Raw genomic sequence first — 17,876 nt, 5'->3', positions numbered from 1 at the left:
AAAAGGTTAAAAAGATTGTTCAAGGATAAAAACATGCCCTATAAAGTTATCACATGTAACATTCATCAAAGCAGTCCCGACATTTTTTTTTCAGGCTTCGGGTTTTAATAATACTTAAGGCTCCTCCACTTTGAGACTAAAATGTCTTAGAAAAAGAAAAAAATAAATTATCACACATCCAAATTTCTTTCAATCTCATGGGAAAAGGCAAAATCCAGAATGAATCCACATTGTGCCAATAATGTGAAAACTACTGAGGACTGGCAAATTCCTTTTCGGTGCCATCTGAAGATCACCACCCAGCATTCCGTCGCACGTGAGGACACAACCATGAGTGGGGGGAATAAATCAACTACTGTTCTAGACACTTTCTTACACAACATCAGTCTTCAGAGGAAACTTCTAAAAACTTTCAGAAACTATTTAAGTAGCAACATAAATGCACTGCATACACAGGTCTCAAACTGGTATAACCTTGTTTACTAATACCAATCCACACCTGCAGAAGCTATGTCTGCTTCTCCTCCCATATTAATCGCACTGTGTGTACCCTTTTCTGGTTAAAAAGATGTAGCCTCAACCCTGTGCAGCTCTTCGATACATGGAGTTAAGCCTCACACATTCTTGTAAATAGCGAGGCCCTTTTCCGGTCACCTGCACTCGTTGCTAAGCAACACTTCTCAGCAAGCTAGACTAGTAGAAAGCCTACTTCCTGTTGCAGGTAAGCATACACAGACTCATTATATTTGAAGCAATTTTATATAGCTTAAGGGCCTCAGCAAGTTACAGTTTATCATATAACACATAAAACCACTCAGACATCTTTTTTTCTGGCTCATGCTGACAACTTAGAGTCTATACACAGTGTCTGCATGATCAGCTACGATGCATACTCATCAGTGGCTTAACGTAGTTACCACGAGCCCAGGGGCAGGCTAGTATGACGGGCCCTAGTCAGTGGCATAAGGCAGTGGTTCCCAAACATTTTACAGTCACGTACCCTTTTTTTTCATGTTTGTTACCGCCGCCACGCCCACTCCCCCCGCACACATATTCTGCCTATAAGACTTAAAACTGTGAAATCATCAGGGTAGATCACTAACCACCGCCGCCACGCCCCCTCCCCCGCACACGTATTCCGCATATAACGCTTGTCAGTATTTTTGACAATAAGACTTGGCTATTCAGACTATTTCGATTAACATAAATATGTCTATGGGCCCCAGCTACGGGCCCCCTAGACCCACGGGCCCAGGTGCAACTGCACCTGCTGCACCCCCTATAGTTACGCCCTTGGAACTCATTGTTCACGCATACTAAATCAATAAAATCAAAATCACCTGCACTGCACTGCAAAGCCCTGGTGAGAAGCAGCAAGGCAAATGTAAGGCCTCATATCTGTCTGGGAGCCTTTGGTTGCGGCAGAGTAAGGACTGGACAGTTGGTTTGACATCCAGAGGTCAGTTGGTCAGGGAGCATAATGGCATAATGTTGAATATTTAACATTGTTGTGTAATGAGACTACGGCAGAAGAAGAAATGCTGCAGCACCACCAAAGTTAGGGACTGAGGGAGCCTTAGGGAGCTCAGCGTCTCCTCTTTCATCATCAGCAGGAACAGAAGGTCTGGTGACTGCCCTTTTGATTTTAGCAGTGGGTTTGGATCCAAATGCATCTTATTTGTCAGTGGAAACGGGTGCAGAGGTTCTGGTCAACTTGGTTTTAGCGTTAGCAAAGGATGGAGCTTCAGCAGCTGCCCCCTCCAGTGACAGTAGATGTGGAGATGTCAGTGTCTTCACAACCCTTGGCACCATCTTTGGGCATATATACACATGCATAGTCACCAGTAGTCTCGTATGGGATCAATTTAGTGACAAAAAGATTGACAAACACCCTGCGATTTTGTACACAAACACAATGTGATGTATAAATGTCCAATGACTTGCAAATATGCACACCATGTTTTACAAATACAAAACACACTTCTCAAACAAACAAAATGTGCTTTGCAAATGCAAGACACTTCTATAAAAAATACATGTTTTGCAAATAAAAATGCTACTTCCACAAATGCAAACAAAGAATGGAAATAAATAAATCATGTTTTGTATGTCTGTAGAATCGGTTTTATAAGCGCAACACATTTTTTACACAGCAACCTCAACATTTGTGGATCAGGTGATTTTTGACACGATTTCTCCACTTGTATACGAGTTGCAAATGCAAATTCATTCAATGCTTTCCATTCAGCTCATGAAATGGCTGGGAGATCACGTGACTAGAGAACAAGAAAGTTGATTTGTCTTATTGTTACATTAGTCAGAAACTATTCAGATTCTGTTGTTTCATTTGTTTTACATCTTTATTATCAGATGTTATTACAGATAGCTCTGTTTTCCACATTACGTTAAGGTATATCGCACATATACACATCCAAACACTGCACTTTTCTCTTCAATGCTCTATTTTTGATATCTTGATGCACAATAACGTTTAGGTTCCCATAGCTCAGTCTTGGTAGGCTATGTATTCTCCTGTGTGAAGTAGAATTACAGCCCTACACTAGATCTCAGCCTTTGCACTCTAAACGGTCTCCAGTTTCACTTTGTTTTTCGGTACAAAACCTGCTCTGTCCATGTGACAGATATCCTTTAAAAAATACCCTCCAGAGACCCATGACTTAATCCCCAATATCTAACTTTAAACAAAAAGTAAATACAGGTTTATTATAGTCCTGATGACACGAGTTGCTCAACCAAAATGAAGAGGGTCTTGGAACGGGGTATTCTTCTGTTGATCTTCACACTTGCTGACAACAATCTTGCTCAGAACATAACATGTAATTGCATGGCAACTTACGTAGATACCTAGCTAGATAACTAACCTTGCCGTAGCCATGATAAGTCATTTGTTTTGTTCATCCTGGTTCCAGCCAATCAGATAAGAAAATGAGAGTACAAACCCAGTGGAAAGTTCTTGAAGAAACTGTTCTTGATGTGGATCATAAAATGACATTATTATTGTTATTATTATTATTAACTTGCCATTTCTTAAAATAAGTCCTGACTTAAGACACTACAACTGTTGTATGCAATTAAATATGAATGAAGATTCAGATTGCCAGTTATTACACTGCAAATTAAACAATTTGAAGGTCATGTTCTTGGTCAACTCATCAGTTCTTTTGGTGGGTAGCCATGTAAGATGTGGGATAATGAATGGCCAGTGCTAAGGGCCAGTAGTCATCACAAAATGTCTGCTCAACTTGTTATGGGTTATTCCGTGTTTGGCTGAATGTTAACTGTTGCATAGCCTTTGTTTTTCTGGCAGTTGTTAAGCTGTAAAGTTTTTGGAGGTCAAAACACAAAACCGTGAAATGAAGTGTGCTATGTTTAATCTTCTCATTTAAGAATTTTAAAACTATTATTTCAGTTTTATTTTACAGGGACAGCATTACATTTGGCTATATTTATTTTGCTTTGTTCTCATTTACATTTACATTTAGTCATTTAGCAGACGCTTTTGTCCAAAGCGACGTACAAGGGAGAGATTAGTCAAGCTATTCTCCTGTGTGAAGTAGGATTGAAGTAGGTTCTCTAAACAAGTGGAAGAAACCTATGCAAAGGCAAAATATTTTCACACACACACACTCACACACAGTCACAAACACATATGCCTTACAGTATATCTACACAATATTCACAAGCATCACCATACACCATCCATTTTTTGTCCTTAAATGTAATTTAAACACATATGGGTATTTCATGATCATGATCCCAATTCTTCAGACACTTGTTACATCTGGGCAGTTTTTAAATCAGAATACAGTCACACACTTTGGAATTCATATGAACTATCTTGGAACTGTCTGTCAATTTCCTTTTGTGTAATTCTGAATACATGTATTCAGCAAATACACATGCTTTCCAGGCAATTTTATAAACAACAATCATAGCTGCCACAGTAAACAAGACTCATTCTGTAAAAGTAAATCTAAATCAGTTCCTTTGGGGAAGAGTTTGTGGTTGTTTTTGTGACAATTTGTGTGGCTTCCATTCTGATTTTCTTTATTGTTGAGCTTCCCCTTTATTTAGCCTCTTTGTCCTCTTCTTTCACTGTGAAAACATAATAATTTCATGCAATATAGAATTAATAAAAATAAATGCATCTGCAACTGTGTACTGCTTGTATTACTTCAGAAATGAATACAGGTGGAAATGAACCAGAGCAGTGAATGCAAACTCACTTGTAAGTGATATCCTTGCACTCTTACATCTGTTGAGCATTGGATCATCCCACGTCCCCATATTCTGCTGTTTTCGTTTTCGCATCTGTTGCATTGCTTTTTCCTGATAACTCCCTTTTATGACCTCTGCCTTGTGTCTTTGATTGTCTATCTCAAAACATCGCCCTTTGTTCATAGCTACCATGAACTCTATGCACTCCAGCAACTTTGAGACCTGTGTGACATCAGCCCTGTCAGTATTGTCGATACGATAATACCTGTAGCTGCATTTGTCCACAACCCACTGAAGGGGCGCACCTTCACTATAAATGAACTGCTCAACAGGTATTTCTCCCAGCCAGTCCCCACAGGTAAACAGCGCCATGGTGTGATTCCACACATTCTCACCGAGAAACTCTACATGATCTTGCAGTGCTGCCCTGTGGGCCTCTGTGAATTTCTTGTCTGCGCGTATCACCAACAGCAGAGCATGGACTCCTGGAGGAAACACACACTGCAGAAGCTGCTCTTGAACACTTACAGGAGTTTGAGCGAGACGCTCCTCTCTACCCCAGCCTGGTGTGTTTATAACAGTGACCTGCCTCCCTACCACTGCTCCGATTTTTGTCACACATAAGGCAGTTTTCTGACTACTAAACTCCTCTCTACCCAGGATGGTGTTTCCAACTGACCTCTTCCCTTCACCTGCAGACCCCAGAAGCACTAGTCTAATGTCTGCAAGATAATATGGGTTTTCTGGAAAAGAGAGAGAGAGATGTGTAAGAATTAGGGCTGTCATTATATATTACCACATTTAGTAATTTAGTGAGTAATAAGAAATAATAATCAATATCCACAGTTAATGGCAGATTAATCACAAATCCATCCTATTTTTACTTGTTAAAATGTACCATAAAACAGCAAGTGTTATATTGCAATACTCTTGTCAATATGGGAGTGAATACTGAATTAATAATACAAAACAATGACAGAGACTGTCCAATGACACATATTGTCAGAAACCTTCACAGGTAGGCTAAAGCAAATAGCTTCATTTAGTATTTATATACACAATGGGTGAAGAAAAATGTCACGCCAGAACCTACGTTAATGGTGTCAAAACATTTGTAACAAAATTAATTTGCATTATCACATTCATGTAAACGGACTGCACCAGGATGGATACAGTAAGTAAGACCTTCAAATACAATGGAGGGGTTTGAATCACCCTGAAGGCCCAAGCCCAACTTTACCATTCACCATTTTTATAAGTGAGAGACAAAGTGTGAAAAGGTGAAGTCCCTCCCCCTTCTCACTGTGGTCCAGGATGGAAGGACTGGACTCCCCTACCTAAATGGTTGGGTCCGGATTCCCCCACCCCTGTGGAGGGGTCCAATTACCTTTTAATTGGACCCAGGTGGCCTTACTTAAGGTGCACCTCATTGTTTCATGGAGAAGAAGGACAGACTGAACATGCTGGATGGAGCTTGGACCAGGTACTAGACAAAACCTGAATGCTCAGAGGTGTACCTGGTCTAGTATAGGCTTTAGTGTGTTCAGTTTGTGTTTGTATGTTTTGGGGTTTTACAAAAACCCCACTGTAAATAAATATAGCTATTTTTATGGAAGCCACTGTCTCCTGCGTCGTGTGTTCCTGCCTGCAACCCCATTCTACCAGGCTACATCCCACATGGTGAGATGGCCGGCACGAGCGGTCTTTCACACAAAGACTTGAATAATTTCACTAAGAATATTAATGTGAAACAATAGGATTACCAGTGTAATGGTAGCCAATAGAACTATAGCCCATTTGAATAACATGGCCAGCAATTGTCAGTTATAATAATAATAATAATAATAATAATACATTTTATTTCACAGCGCCTTTCAAGTCACTCAAGGACGCTTTACAATTTAAAACAGGAGCAAACAAATAACAAAACAATTAAAATTAAAAGTGCAAGTAAAAACAGCATGGCAACTACAGTGAAAATGCAATCCTGAAAAGGTGGGTTTTGAGAGAGGATTTGAACTGAGGGAGGGAGTCAATGTTTCGGATGTCAGGTGGGAGTGAGTTCCAGAGTTTGGGAGCAGAGCGGCTGAAAGCTCTGCTCCCCATGGTGGTTAGCCGGGCAGAGGGGACAGTTAGGTGGATGGAAGAGGAGGATCTGAGGGAGCGGGTGGAGGTGGCAGTGTGAAGGAGGTCAGACAGGTAAGGAGGGGCAAGGTTGTGGATGGCTTTAAAAGTATGAAGAAGAATTTTAAAGTTGATACGGAAGTGAATTGGAAGCCAGTGGAGTTGCTGTAGGATGGGGGTGATGTGGTGGAAAGAGGGGGTGAGGGAGATGATACGGGCAGCTGAGTTCTGGACCAGTTGGAGCTTATGGAGGTTATGGAGGAGTTATCAATGGTAGGCCTTATCATTCATAAGTAGGACGGTTAAACACATGTTGTCTAATAATGGATCAATAATAAAGGAACAAATACAAAATACATGTGCACTTACGAGGGAATGGTGCAACGGTCACCATCACAATTTTCTGCTCTTTCACAGTTGTGGAAATCAATGTACACACCAACAATGTGAACACATTGCAGATTTGAATTACCTGTAAGTCTGACATAAAGAAAGGGGTGAACGTATTAAACTTAAAGTAAAAGCATGAAAGTATTTCAGTAAATATTTCTTAAACTGTAAGAAATGTGAATATTTCGTTAGACTGTTACACTAAAATCCTATTATAAACTTGCGGAGTGACTTACTTTACTTGCAAGCCTGCGATACAGAAAACCTGCAATCAAGAGAGAGTGAAAAAGAGCACTAATCTCCAAAGAAAATTGAAACAATAAGTACTGCGATGAAAAGACTTCCCAGGGGGGAAAAAGTCACATCTGTTTGTTTTCCTACAGGCAAGAATTACACTTAACTTGTCGGTATACCCTTCAATTGACGCAGCCTCCTGAGTATTTCACTGAATGTGTCTGATTAGGTTTTTCAGTGGATGAGATGTGAACTTTACTTGATTTTTCCTCAATTCCCCCATGGTCTGTCATTGTAACTAACACTTCAATTCTAATTCTTCAAATACCAATAACAGAACCTCAGATATACATTTTGAATGAAGCAAATGAATGAAGCATTGCAGACTAGCTGCATAAACTGACCATGTGTACTACAGTCATACGTTAAATAGCACAATATACAGGATTCAGTTTTTATTGTAAATCAGAGAATATTTGTAGATTCCTTTTTACCTTCATCCTGGTTGTAACCAAGTAGAGAGGAAAATGATCCCAGAGCAATCCCAGAGCAAAGTCTTGGTATGGATAATAAATGTAGTTGATTATTAACACTGAAACAACCTGAGAGTGTGCACTGAAATTAAAGACAGCCCTCCCTTCAGTGCTCCTGAAGCAACACTGTTCATTGTGTGTTGCTTTCCACAGGGGGAATCAACATTGAAGAGTCATTTAATAATCAGACAATATCCTAACTCCTCAACCAAAAGTGAAACCCTTTTAGGTTGTGGAAAAAGCCCTCAACAGAAAGCTGTGCACTAAACCTAATTTCCTTTGCAGGCACCGTGGATATGACTCCCGTCCTGGTACAGTGTCAACGTATTATCCTTAGAACACACCCCTTGAATGTCTCTAAATAAGTCAATCACTGGATGGACCAAGAAGCAGCAAATAGGCTTTGTCAAATAGCTTGTGCACAGATGGGTTTGGCTCATAAGTTTATACATGCATACTACATAAGGGTAGTAGTCTCTATGCTGCACAGTTGGTTTGACGTCATCCACTCAAATGGTTGAAGTGTGTAATAGGTTTGCATTTTGAATGTCAAATTAACGTTGAATATTAACCCAACTTTGCCCCGGTAAATGCCCAGTCAGTAGTAAACGGATGTCATCTATGATAATAATAATAATGAATTTTCTTGTGATATTTATTCATACATTGTTGTGTAATTAGACTACGGCAGAAGAAGAAATGCTGCAGCACCACCAAAGATCTCTTTGACAAGGCCACAACGGAATGCAGAAAGAGAATGCATTCAGGTTGGTCCAGGTGTTCAAATTCATCAACATAAACTTAGCTCACAATCTCCCATATCTCGCACTCCCCATTCAATGATCACTGCGCTCTTACATTCTACGGGTTCTTTCCTACCCTGGGCACCGTCTCTGGGAACATCTACACATGCATAGTCACCAGTAGTCTCGTATGGGATCAATTTAGAGACAAAAAGATTTACAAATACCCTGTAATTTGTTCACAAACACAATGTGATGTATAAATGTCAAATGACTTTCAAATATGCACACCATGTTTTACAAATAAAAAAAACACTTCTCAAACAAAGAGAATGTGCTTTGCACATGCAAGACACATCTATAAAAAAATACATGTTTTGCAAATAAAATGCTACTCGCAAACAGATAAAGCACAGATTCTACAAATGTAAACAAAGAATGGGAATAAATAAATCAAGTACACAGCAACCTCAACACTTGTGGATCAGGTGATTTTTAGCACGATTTCTCCACTTGTATGAGTTGCAAATGAACCAAAACAGCAGGTGACGCTACAGGGGCATCTGCTTTCCATTCAGCTCATGAAATGGCTGGTAGGTCATGTGACTAGAGAACAAGAAAGTTGATTTGTCTTATTGTTACATTAGTCAGAAACTATTCAGATTCTGTTGTTTAATTTTCTTTACATCTTTATTATTAGATGTTATTACAGATAGCTCTGTTTTCCACATTACGTTAAGGTATATCGCACAAATACTCATCCAAACGCTGCACTTTTCTCTTAAATGTTCTATTTTTTATATCTGGATGCACAATAGCGTTTCAGTTCCCAGAGCTTATCTTGTGTGAAGTAGGATTACAGCCCTACACTTGGTCTCCTACTCTCAGCCTGCACTCTAAACCGTCTCCAGTCTTACTTTGTTTTTGAGTACATAACCTGCTGTGTCCACACCCATGTGACTAACATCCTTTAAAAATGACCGTCGACACACCCATTACTTAATTCCCAATACCTAATTTTAAACTAAATGTAAAGGCAGGTTTATAGTCTTGATGACACAAGTTGCTCAACAAAAATGAAACAGCGTAGCTTTTGTGGATCTTCATACTCGCTGACAACAACCTCGCTCAGAACATAACATGTAATTTCATGGCAACTTGGATTTCTAGATAACTAGCATGGCCATGTTAAGTAATTTTTTTTGTTCATCCTGGTTGCAGCCAATAAGATAAGAAAATGAGAGTACAACCCAGTGCAAAGTTCTTGGAGGAAATGTTCTTGTTATATATCATAAAATGACATTATTTTTATTATTATTATTATTATTATTAACTTACAGTTTCTAAACCAAATGAAGGAAACAGACTTCGACATGTAGGTACAGCATGTGCCATTAAATATGAATGAAGATTCAGATTGCAGTTATTACATGTTTATAACTATGTTTAATCTTCTCATTTATATTTAATATTTTATAAAGCTATTATTTCATTCTTCATTTTACAGTGACAGCGTTACATTTGGCTGTATTCATTTTGCTTTGTACTCTAAACAAGTGAAAGAAACCTATGCAAAGGCAAAATATTCTCAGACACACACACTCACACATACTCACAAACACATATTTTATATCTACGCAATATTCACAAGCATCACCATACACCATTTTTTGTCCTAAATGTAATTGAAACACATATGTTGGGTATTTTATGATCATGATCCCAAGTCTTCACACACTTGTTACATCTGGGCAGTTTTTAAATCAGAATACAGTCACACACTTTGGAATTCATATGACGTATCTTAGAACTGTCTGTCAATTTCCTTTTGTGTATTTCTGAATACATGAATTCAACAAATACGCATGCTTTCCAGGCATATGTATAAACAACAATCATAGCTGACACAGTAAACAAGTAAACTCATTCTGTAAAAGTAAATCTAAATCAGTTCCTTTGGGGAAGAGTTTGTGGTTGTTAAGTGTAAATCCCTTTTTTGTGACAATTTGTGTGGCTTCCATTCTGATTTTCTTTATTGTTGAGCTTCCCCTTCATTTCGCCTCTTTGTCCTCTTCTTTCACTGTGAAAACATAATAATTTCATGCAATATAGAATTAATACAAATAAATGCATCTGCAACTGTGTACTGCTTGCGTTACTGCAGAAAAGAATACAGATGGGAATGAAGCAGAAGAGTGAATGCAAACTCACTTGTAGTTGGTTCCTCTGCAGTCTTAATTCTGTGGCCACATCCCCATCCCCATCCCCATCATCTGCTGCCCTCTCTGTCGCATCTCTTGCATTGCTTTTTCCTGATGTTTCATTTTCATGACCTCTGCCTCGTATCTTTCATTGTCTATCCCAAAACGTTGCCCTTTGTTCGTAGCTACGACGAACTCTATGCACTGCAGCAACTGTGAGACCTGTCTGACATCAGCCCTGTCAGTATTGTTGATACGATAATACCTGTAGCTGCATTTGTCCACAACCCACTGAAGGGGCGCACCTTCACTATAAATGAACTGCTCAATGGGTGTTTCTCCCAGCCAGTCCCCACAGGTAAACAGCACCATGGTGTGATTCCATACATTCTCACCAAGAAGCTCTACGTGATCTTGCAGTGCTGCCCTGTGGGCCTCTGTGAATTTCTTGTCTGCGCGTATCACCAACAGCAGAGCATGGACTCCTGGAGGAAACACACACTGCAGATGCTGCTCTTGAACACTTACAGGAGTTTGAGCGAGACGCTCCTCTCTACCCCAGCCTGGTGTGTTAATAACAGTGACCTGCCTCCCTACCACTGCTCCGATTTTTGTCACACATAAGGCAGTTTTCTGACTACTAAACTCCTCTCTACCCAGGATGGTGTTTCCAACTGACCTTTTCCCTTCTTCTGCAGACCCCAGAAGCACTAGTCTAATGTCTGCAAGATAATGAGGGTTTCCTGGAAAACAGAGAGAAAGACGGGTAAGAATTAGGGCCGTCAATATCTTATCAAATGTAATCATGATTACTCAGTAATAAGAAATAATAATCAAAAGCCACAGTTAATGGCAGATTAACCACAAAACCATCCTATTTTTACTTGTTAAAATGTACTATAAAACAGCAAGTGTTAATACTCTTGTCAATATGGGAGTGAATACTGAATTAATAATACAAAACAATGACAGAGACTGTCCAATGACAAATATTGTCAGAAACCTTCACAGGTAGGCTAAAGCAAATAGCTTTATTTTGTATTTATATACACTATGGGTAAAGAAAATGTCATAGCAGAACCTACGTTATTGGTGTCAAAATATTTGTGACATTAAAAAAATTATTTGCATTATCGCATTCATGTAAATGAACTGTACCAGGTTGGGTAATTAGGACCTTCAAATACAATGGAGGGGTTTGTATCACCCTGAACGCCCAAACCTAACTTTGTACCATTTACCATTTTTATAAGGCTGAGACACAAAGCCATCAATAATTTCACAGAGAATATTAATGTGAAACTATTGGTTTGCCAGTGCAATGGTAGCTAGTAGAACTATAGCTATTTTAATAACATGTCCAGCCAATGGTCAGTTATCAATGGGAGGCCTAATCATTCATAAGGAGGTGACAGCCAAATGTCTCCACCGACAAGAATTGAGTATTTTGCATTTAAGTTGCGCAATATCTGTTTAAAAAATCACCTTTCTTCACTGAGGGGTACTATTTTTTAGGATTTTAGGCATAAATCTGAAAGTCAATCAAGTCGATCTAATAAAGCATTTAAGGACGGTTAAACACATGCTGTCTAATAATGGATCAATACTAAAGGAACAAATACAAAATACAAGTGCACTTACTAGTTAATGGTGCACCGGCCTCCATCACTTATTCCTGCTCTTTAACAGTTTTAGAAATCTTTGTCGACACCTACAATATGAACACATTGCAGAGTAAATGCAAATGAATACAATTCTATTGAGAAGATACTTGTAAATTCATACTGAGCACCTTCAATAAAGAAAACAATAATTTTCAGACATCGTTCTAATATAGAAATAAAAAATCTAAAATTGTATTTGCCAGTAAGTCTGACACAAAGTAAAGGGTAAAAGTATTAAACTTAAAGTAAAAGCATGAAAGTATTTCAATAAATATCTCTTTAACTGTAAGAAATGTGAATATTTCTTTAGACTGTTTCACTAAAATCTTATTATTAGCTTGCGGAGTGACTTACTTTACTTGCAAGCCTGCAATACAGAAAACCTGCAATCAAGAGAGAGTGAAACCATTTGTCATTTATGACCCTTGCACTTCAGAATGGATAGGGAAATAGATCAATGTCAGTCATATGTGTTTTCATCTCTGAAAAGAGCACTAATCTCAAAAGAACACTGAAACAATAAGTACTGCGATGATGAGAACTTTACTTGTTTTTTCCTCCATTCCCCCATGGTCTGTCATTGTAAATCACAATAACAACATCAGAAATGCTCACATACGTTTTGAAAGAAGCTAATTGATTAAGGATTGCAGATTAACTGCATAAAGTGACCATGTGCACTACAGTCATACGTTTAATACTATCAAAATATACAGCTTTCAGTTTTCACTGTAAATCAGAGAATATTCGTAGATTTCTTTTTACCTTAATGCTGGTTGAAGCCAAGTAGAAAAATGATCCCAGAGCAATCCCAGAGCAAAGTCTCTATGATATAGATAATAAATGTAGTTGATTATTAACACTGAAACACTGAATGTGGATAGTACACACTGAAATTAAAGACAGCCCTCCCTTCAGTGCTCCTGAAGCAATGTTGTTGATTGTGTGTTACTTTCCACAGGGGGAAAGGTGATTCTTGAGGTGAGGTGATCCACAGGTGATTTTTGGCACGATTTCTCCGCTTGTATATGAGTTGCAAATGCAAATGCACCAAAACAGCAGGTGGCGCTACAGGGGCATCTGCTTTCCATTCAGCTCATGAAATGGCTGGTTGGTCATGTGACTAGAGAACAAGAACGTTGATTTGTCTTATTGTTACATTAGTCAGGAACTATTCAGATTCTGTTGTTTAATTATTTTTAAATCTTTATTATCAGATGGTATTACAGATAGCACAGATGTATATCGCACAGATACACATCCAGACTGCACTTTTCCCTTAAATTTTCTATTTTTGATATCTGGATGCACAATCACGTTTCAGCTCCCAGAGCTTATCTTGTGTAAAGGAGGATAACAGCCCTTTACTTGGTCTCCTACTTTCAGCCTTTGTACTCTAAACGGTCTCCAGTTTCACTTTGTTTTTCAGTACATAACTTGCTGTGTCTACATCCATGTGACTGACATCCTTTAAAAAAGACCCTCCAGAGACATATTACTTAATCCCCAATATCTAACTTTAAACAAAAAGTAAATGCAGGTTTATAGTCCTGATGACACGAGTTGCTCAACAAAAATGAAGAGGGTCTTGGAACGGCGTATCTTCTGTGGATCTTCATACTCGCTGACAACAACCTCGCTCAGAACATAACATGTAATTAATTACATGGCAACTTAGATACCTAGAAAGCTAACCTTGCCGTAGCTATGATAAGTCATTTTTCTTTTTAATCCTGGTTCCAGCCAATCAGATAAGAAAATGAGAGTACAAACCCAGTGCAAAGTTCTTGAACGAAATGTTCTTGTTGTGGATCATAAAATGACATTATTATTGTTATCATTATTAAAAATTTGACTTACCATTTCTTAAATGAAGTCCTGACTTAAGACACTACAACTGTTGTATGCAATTAAATATGAATGAATATTCAGATTGCCAGTTATTACACTGTAAATTAAATCATCTGAAGGTGTTGTTCTTTGTCAAATCATCAGTTCCTTTGCTGGGTAGCCATGTAAGATGTGGGATAATGAATGGCCAGTGCTAAGGGCCAGTAGTCATCACAAAATGAACCCCCTCAGTGTGATACGCTAAGGGCTGTCTGCTCAACTTGTTATGGTTTATTCCGTGTTTGGCTGAATGTTAACTGTTGCACAGCCTTTGTTTTTCTGGCAGTTGTTAAGCAGTACATTTTGGAGGTCAAAACACAAAACCGTAAAATGAAGTGTAATATGTTTAATCTTCTCATTTGTATTTAAGAATTTTAAAACTATTATCTCAGTTTTATTTTACAGGGACAGCGTTACATTTGGTTGTATTAATTTAGCTTTGTTCTCTAAACAAGTGAAAGAAACCTATGCAAAGGCAAAATATTCTCACACATACACACACACACACACACACTCACACTCACACTCACACTCACACTGACACACAGTCACAAACACAAACACATATGCCATATATCTACACAATATTCACAAGCATCACCATGCACAATTTTTTGTCCTTAAATGTAATTGAAACACATATGTTGGGTATTTTATGATCATGATCCCAGGTCTTCAGACACTTGTTACATCTGGGCAGTTTTTAAATCAAAATACAGTCACACACTTTAGAATTCATATGAACTATCTTGAAACTGTCTGTCAATTTCCTTTTGTGTAATTCTGAATACATGCCTTCATCAAATACGCATGCTTTCCAGGCATATTACATATTTATAAACAACAATCATAGCTGACACAGTAAACAAGACTCATTCTGTAAAAGTACATCTAAATCAGTTCCTTTGGGGAAGAGTTTGTGGTTGTTAAGTGCAAACTCCTTTTTTGTGACAATTTGTGTGGCTTCCATTCTGATTTTCATTATTGTTGAGCTTGAGCTGTTGAGCATTTTGTCTCTTTATCCTCTTCTTTCACTGTGAAAACATAATAATTTCATGCAATATAGAATTAATAGAAATAAATTAATCTGCAACTGTGTACAGCTTGTATTACAGCAGAATAGAATAGAATACAGGTGGAAATGAACCAGAAGAGTCAATGCAAACTCACTTGTAGGTGGTGTCTCTGCACTCTTACATCTGTTGAGCATTGGATCATCCCCCATCCCCGTATTCTGCTGATTTCTCAGTCGCATATCTTTCATTGCTTTTTCCTGATAAAACATTTTCATGACCTCTGCCTTGTGTCTTTGACTGTCTATCTCAAAACATCGCCCTTTGTTCATAGCCACTACACACTCTATGCACTGCAGCAACTGTGAGACCTGTGTGACATCAGCCCTGTCAGTATTGTTGATACGATAATACCTGTAGCTGCATTTGTCCACAACCCACTGAAGGGGCGCACCTTCACTATAAATGAACTGTTCAATGGGTGTTTCTCCCAGCCAGTCCCCACAGGTAAACAGCACCATGGTGTGATTCCACACATTCTCACCAAGAAGCTCTACATGATCTTGCAGTGCTGCCCTGTGGGCCTCTGTGAATTTCTTGTCTGCGCGTATCACCAACAGCAGAGCATGGACTCCTGGAGGAAACACACACTGCAGATGCTGCTCTTGAACACTTACAGGAGTTTGAGCGAGACGCTGCTCTCTACCCCAGCCTGGTGTGTTAATAACAGTGACCTGCCTCCCTACCACTGTTCGACCTTTTGTCACACATAAGGCAGTTTTCTGACCACTAAACTCATCTTTACCCAGGATGGTGTTTCCAACTGACCTCTTCCCTTCTTCTGCAGACCCCAGAAGCACTAGTCTAATGTCTGCAAGATAATATGGGTTTTCTGGAAAAGAGAAGGAAAGAGACTGGTAAGAATTAGTGCTGTCAATATATTACCAAATTAAATCATGATTCAATATCCAGAGTTAATTGCAGATTAACCACAAATCCATCCTACATCCATCCTAATAATACAAAACAGAGACAGAGACTGTCCAATGATGAATATGGTCAGCAACCTTCACAGGTAGGTTACAGTAAATAGCTTTATTTAGTATTTATATACACTTTGGGTGAAGAAATAGGTCATAGCAGAACCTGCGTTAATGGTGTCAAAACACAAAATTAATCACGTTCACGTAAATTGACTGTACCAGGTTGGGTAATTAGGAGCTTGAAATACAAAGGGAGGGGTTGTACAATATGGAGGGGTTTGTATCACCCTGAAGGCCTAAGCCCAACTTTGTACCATTTTCATAAGGCTGAGAGACAAAGACATTAATAATTTCACTAAGAATATTAATGTGAAACAATTGGATTGCCAATGATCAGTTATCAATGGGAGGCCTAATCATTCATAAGGAGGTGACAGCCAAATGTCTCCACTGACCAGAATTTAGTATTTGGCATTCGAGTTGCACAATATCTGTTAAAAATCCATTGATCTTCACTGAGGGGTACTATTTTTTAGGATTTTAGGCATAAATCTGAAAGTCAATCAAGTCGATCTAATAAAGCATTTAAGGACGGTTAAACACATGCTGTCTAATAATGGATCAATACTAAAGGAACAAATACAAAATACAAGTGCACTTACTAGTTAATGGTGCACCGGCCTCCATCACTTATTCCTGCTCTTTCACAGTTTTAGAAATCTTTGTCGACACCTACAATATGAACACATTGCAAATTTGAATTGCCAGTAAGTCTGACATAAAGAAAGGGGTGAAAGTATTAAACTTAAAGTAAAAGCATGAAAGTATTTCAGTAAATATCTCTTTAACTGTAATTTTTTTTTTATATTTCATCAGACTGTTACAATAAAATCTTACCATTAGCTGGCGGAGTGACTTACTTTACTTGCAAGTCTGCAATACAGAAAACCTGCAGTCAAGAGAGAGTGAAACCATTTGTCATTTATGACCCTTGCACTTCAGAATGGATAGGGAAATAGATCAATGTCAGTCATATGTGTTTTTATCTCTGAAAAGAGCACTAATCTCAAAAGAGCACTGAAACAATAAGTACTGCGGTAAAAAGACTTCCCGGGGGAAAAAGTCACATCTGTTAGTTTTCCTACAGGCAAGAATTACACTTAGTTGTCGGTTTACCATTTAAATGAGGCAACTTCCTGAATATTTCACTGAATGTGTCTGATTAAGTTTTTCAGTGGATGAATTGTGAACTTTACTTGTTTTTTCCTTAATTCCCCCATGGTCTGTCATTGTAAATCACACTTCAATTCTATGTCTTCAAATAGCAACATCAGAAACTTTCCCATACGTTTGGAAAGAAGCAAGTTAATTAAGGATTGCAGATTAACTGCATAAAGTGACCATGTGCACTACAGTCATAAGTTAAATACTAGCAAAATATATAGTTTGCAGTTTTCACTGTCAATCAGAGAATATTCGTAGGTTTTTTTTTACCTTCATCCTGGTTGTAGCCAAGTACAGAGGAAAATGATCCCAGAGCAATCCCAGAGCAAAGTCTTGGTATGGATAATAAATGTAGTTGATTATTAACACTGAAACAACCTGAAAGTGTGCACTGAAATTAAAGACAGCCCTCCCTTCAGTGCTCCTGAAGCAACGCTGTTCATTGTGTGTTGCCTTCCACAGGGGGAATCATAATTAAAGAGTCCTTGAAGGACCAGACAATATCTGAACTCATCAACCCAAAGTACCACCCTTTTAGGTTGTGGAAAACCCCTCAACAGAAAGCTGTGCACTAAACCTAATTTCTTTTGCAGGCACCATGGATATGACTCCCGTCCCATACAGTATAACTTATGATC

The 17,876-nt window shown here is 38.5% G+C and overlaps 2 protein-coding genes and 1 long non-coding RNA gene across 7 annotated transcripts; all 3 read right to left on the bottom strand.

Annotated features, from left to right (window-relative positions):
- Positions 1-4,067: 4,067 nt before the first annotated feature.
- Positions 4,068-7,557, bottom strand: LOC116222390 (GTPase IMAP family member 4-like). 3 transcript variants are annotated; one of them, XM_042709244.1, is made up of 5 exons: positions 7,482-7,557; positions 6,990-7,018; positions 6,733-6,843; positions 4,248-4,982; positions 4,068-4,116 (listed from the first exon to the last, which is right to left on the bottom strand). In XM_042709244.1, exons 3-5 carry the CDS (start codon positions 6,755-6,757, stop codon positions 4,088-4,090), a joined length of 789 nt encoding a protein of 262 aa, XP_042565178.1. In that variant the 5' UTR covers positions 6,758-6,843; positions 6,990-7,018; positions 7,482-7,557; the 3' UTR covers positions 4,068-4,087. The 3 variants fall into 3 exon arrangements, with proteins under 3 accessions (XP_042565178.1, XP_031432048.1, XP_031432049.1); XM_031576188.2 differs by having other exon boundaries at positions 6,836-6,843; positions 7,482-7,546; XM_031576189.2 differs by lacking the exon at positions 7,482-7,557 and having other exon boundaries at positions 6,990-7,459.
- A 2,132-nt stretch (positions 7,558-9,689) lies between these two features.
- Positions 9,690-13,010, bottom strand: LOC116222483. The gene is made up of 5 exons (XR_004164689.2): positions 12,894-13,010; positions 12,483-12,511; positions 12,106-12,175; positions 10,475-11,207; positions 9,690-10,343 (listed from the first exon to the last, which is right to left on the bottom strand). It is a non-coding gene; the product is annotated as an uncharacterized LOC116222483 (long non-coding RNA).
- A 1,339-nt stretch (positions 13,011-14,349) lies between these two features.
- Positions 14,350-17,876, bottom strand: LOC116222482 (GTPase IMAP family member 4-like). Of its 3 annotated transcripts, none has more exons than XM_031576791.1 (5): positions 17,509-17,876; positions 16,912-16,963; positions 16,677-16,746; positions 15,189-15,923; positions 14,350-15,052 (listed from the first exon to the last, which is right to left on the bottom strand). In XM_031576791.1, exons 3-5 carry the CDS (start codon positions 16,699-16,701, stop codon positions 15,000-15,002), a joined length of 813 nt encoding a protein of 270 aa, XP_031432651.1. In that variant the 5' UTR covers positions 16,702-16,746; positions 16,912-16,963; positions 17,509-17,876; the 3' UTR covers positions 14,350-14,999. The 3 variants fall into 3 exon arrangements, with proteins under 3 accessions (XP_031432651.1, XP_031432653.1, XP_031432652.1); XM_031576793.1 differs by having other exon boundaries at positions 16,935-16,963; XM_031576792.1 differs by having other exon boundaries at positions 16,912-16,947.

Source organism: Clupea harengus, chromosome 11, assembly GCF_900700415.2.
Source record: "Clupea harengus chromosome 11, Ch_v2.0.2, whole genome shotgun sequence".
Classification (NCBI taxonomy): Eukaryota; Metazoa; Chordata; class Actinopteri; order Clupeiformes; family Clupeidae; genus Clupea; species Clupea harengus.
This window is presented reverse-complemented; position numbering and strand designations above follow the sequence as displayed.

Bases quoted from the DNA above. Each gene is read 5' to 3' on its own strand.
- LOC116222390 (XM_031576188.2), bottom strand. The intron at 4,117-4,247 runs GTGAGTTTGCAT...ATGTTTTCACAG, and splicing joins TGCAAGGATATCACTTACAA to TGAAAGAAGAGGACAAAGAG.
- LOC116222482 (XM_031576791.1), bottom strand. From the start codon at position 16,701: ATGGAGGCCGGTGCACCATTAACTA. The intron at 15,924-16,676 runs GTAAGTGCACTT...TCTCTTTTCCAG, and splicing joins GGCCGGTGCACCATTAACTA to AAAACCCATATTATCTTGCA. The intron at 15,053-15,188 runs GTGAGTTTGCAT...ATGTTTTCACAG, and splicing joins TGCAGAGACACCACCTACAA to TGAAAGAAGAGGATAAAGAG.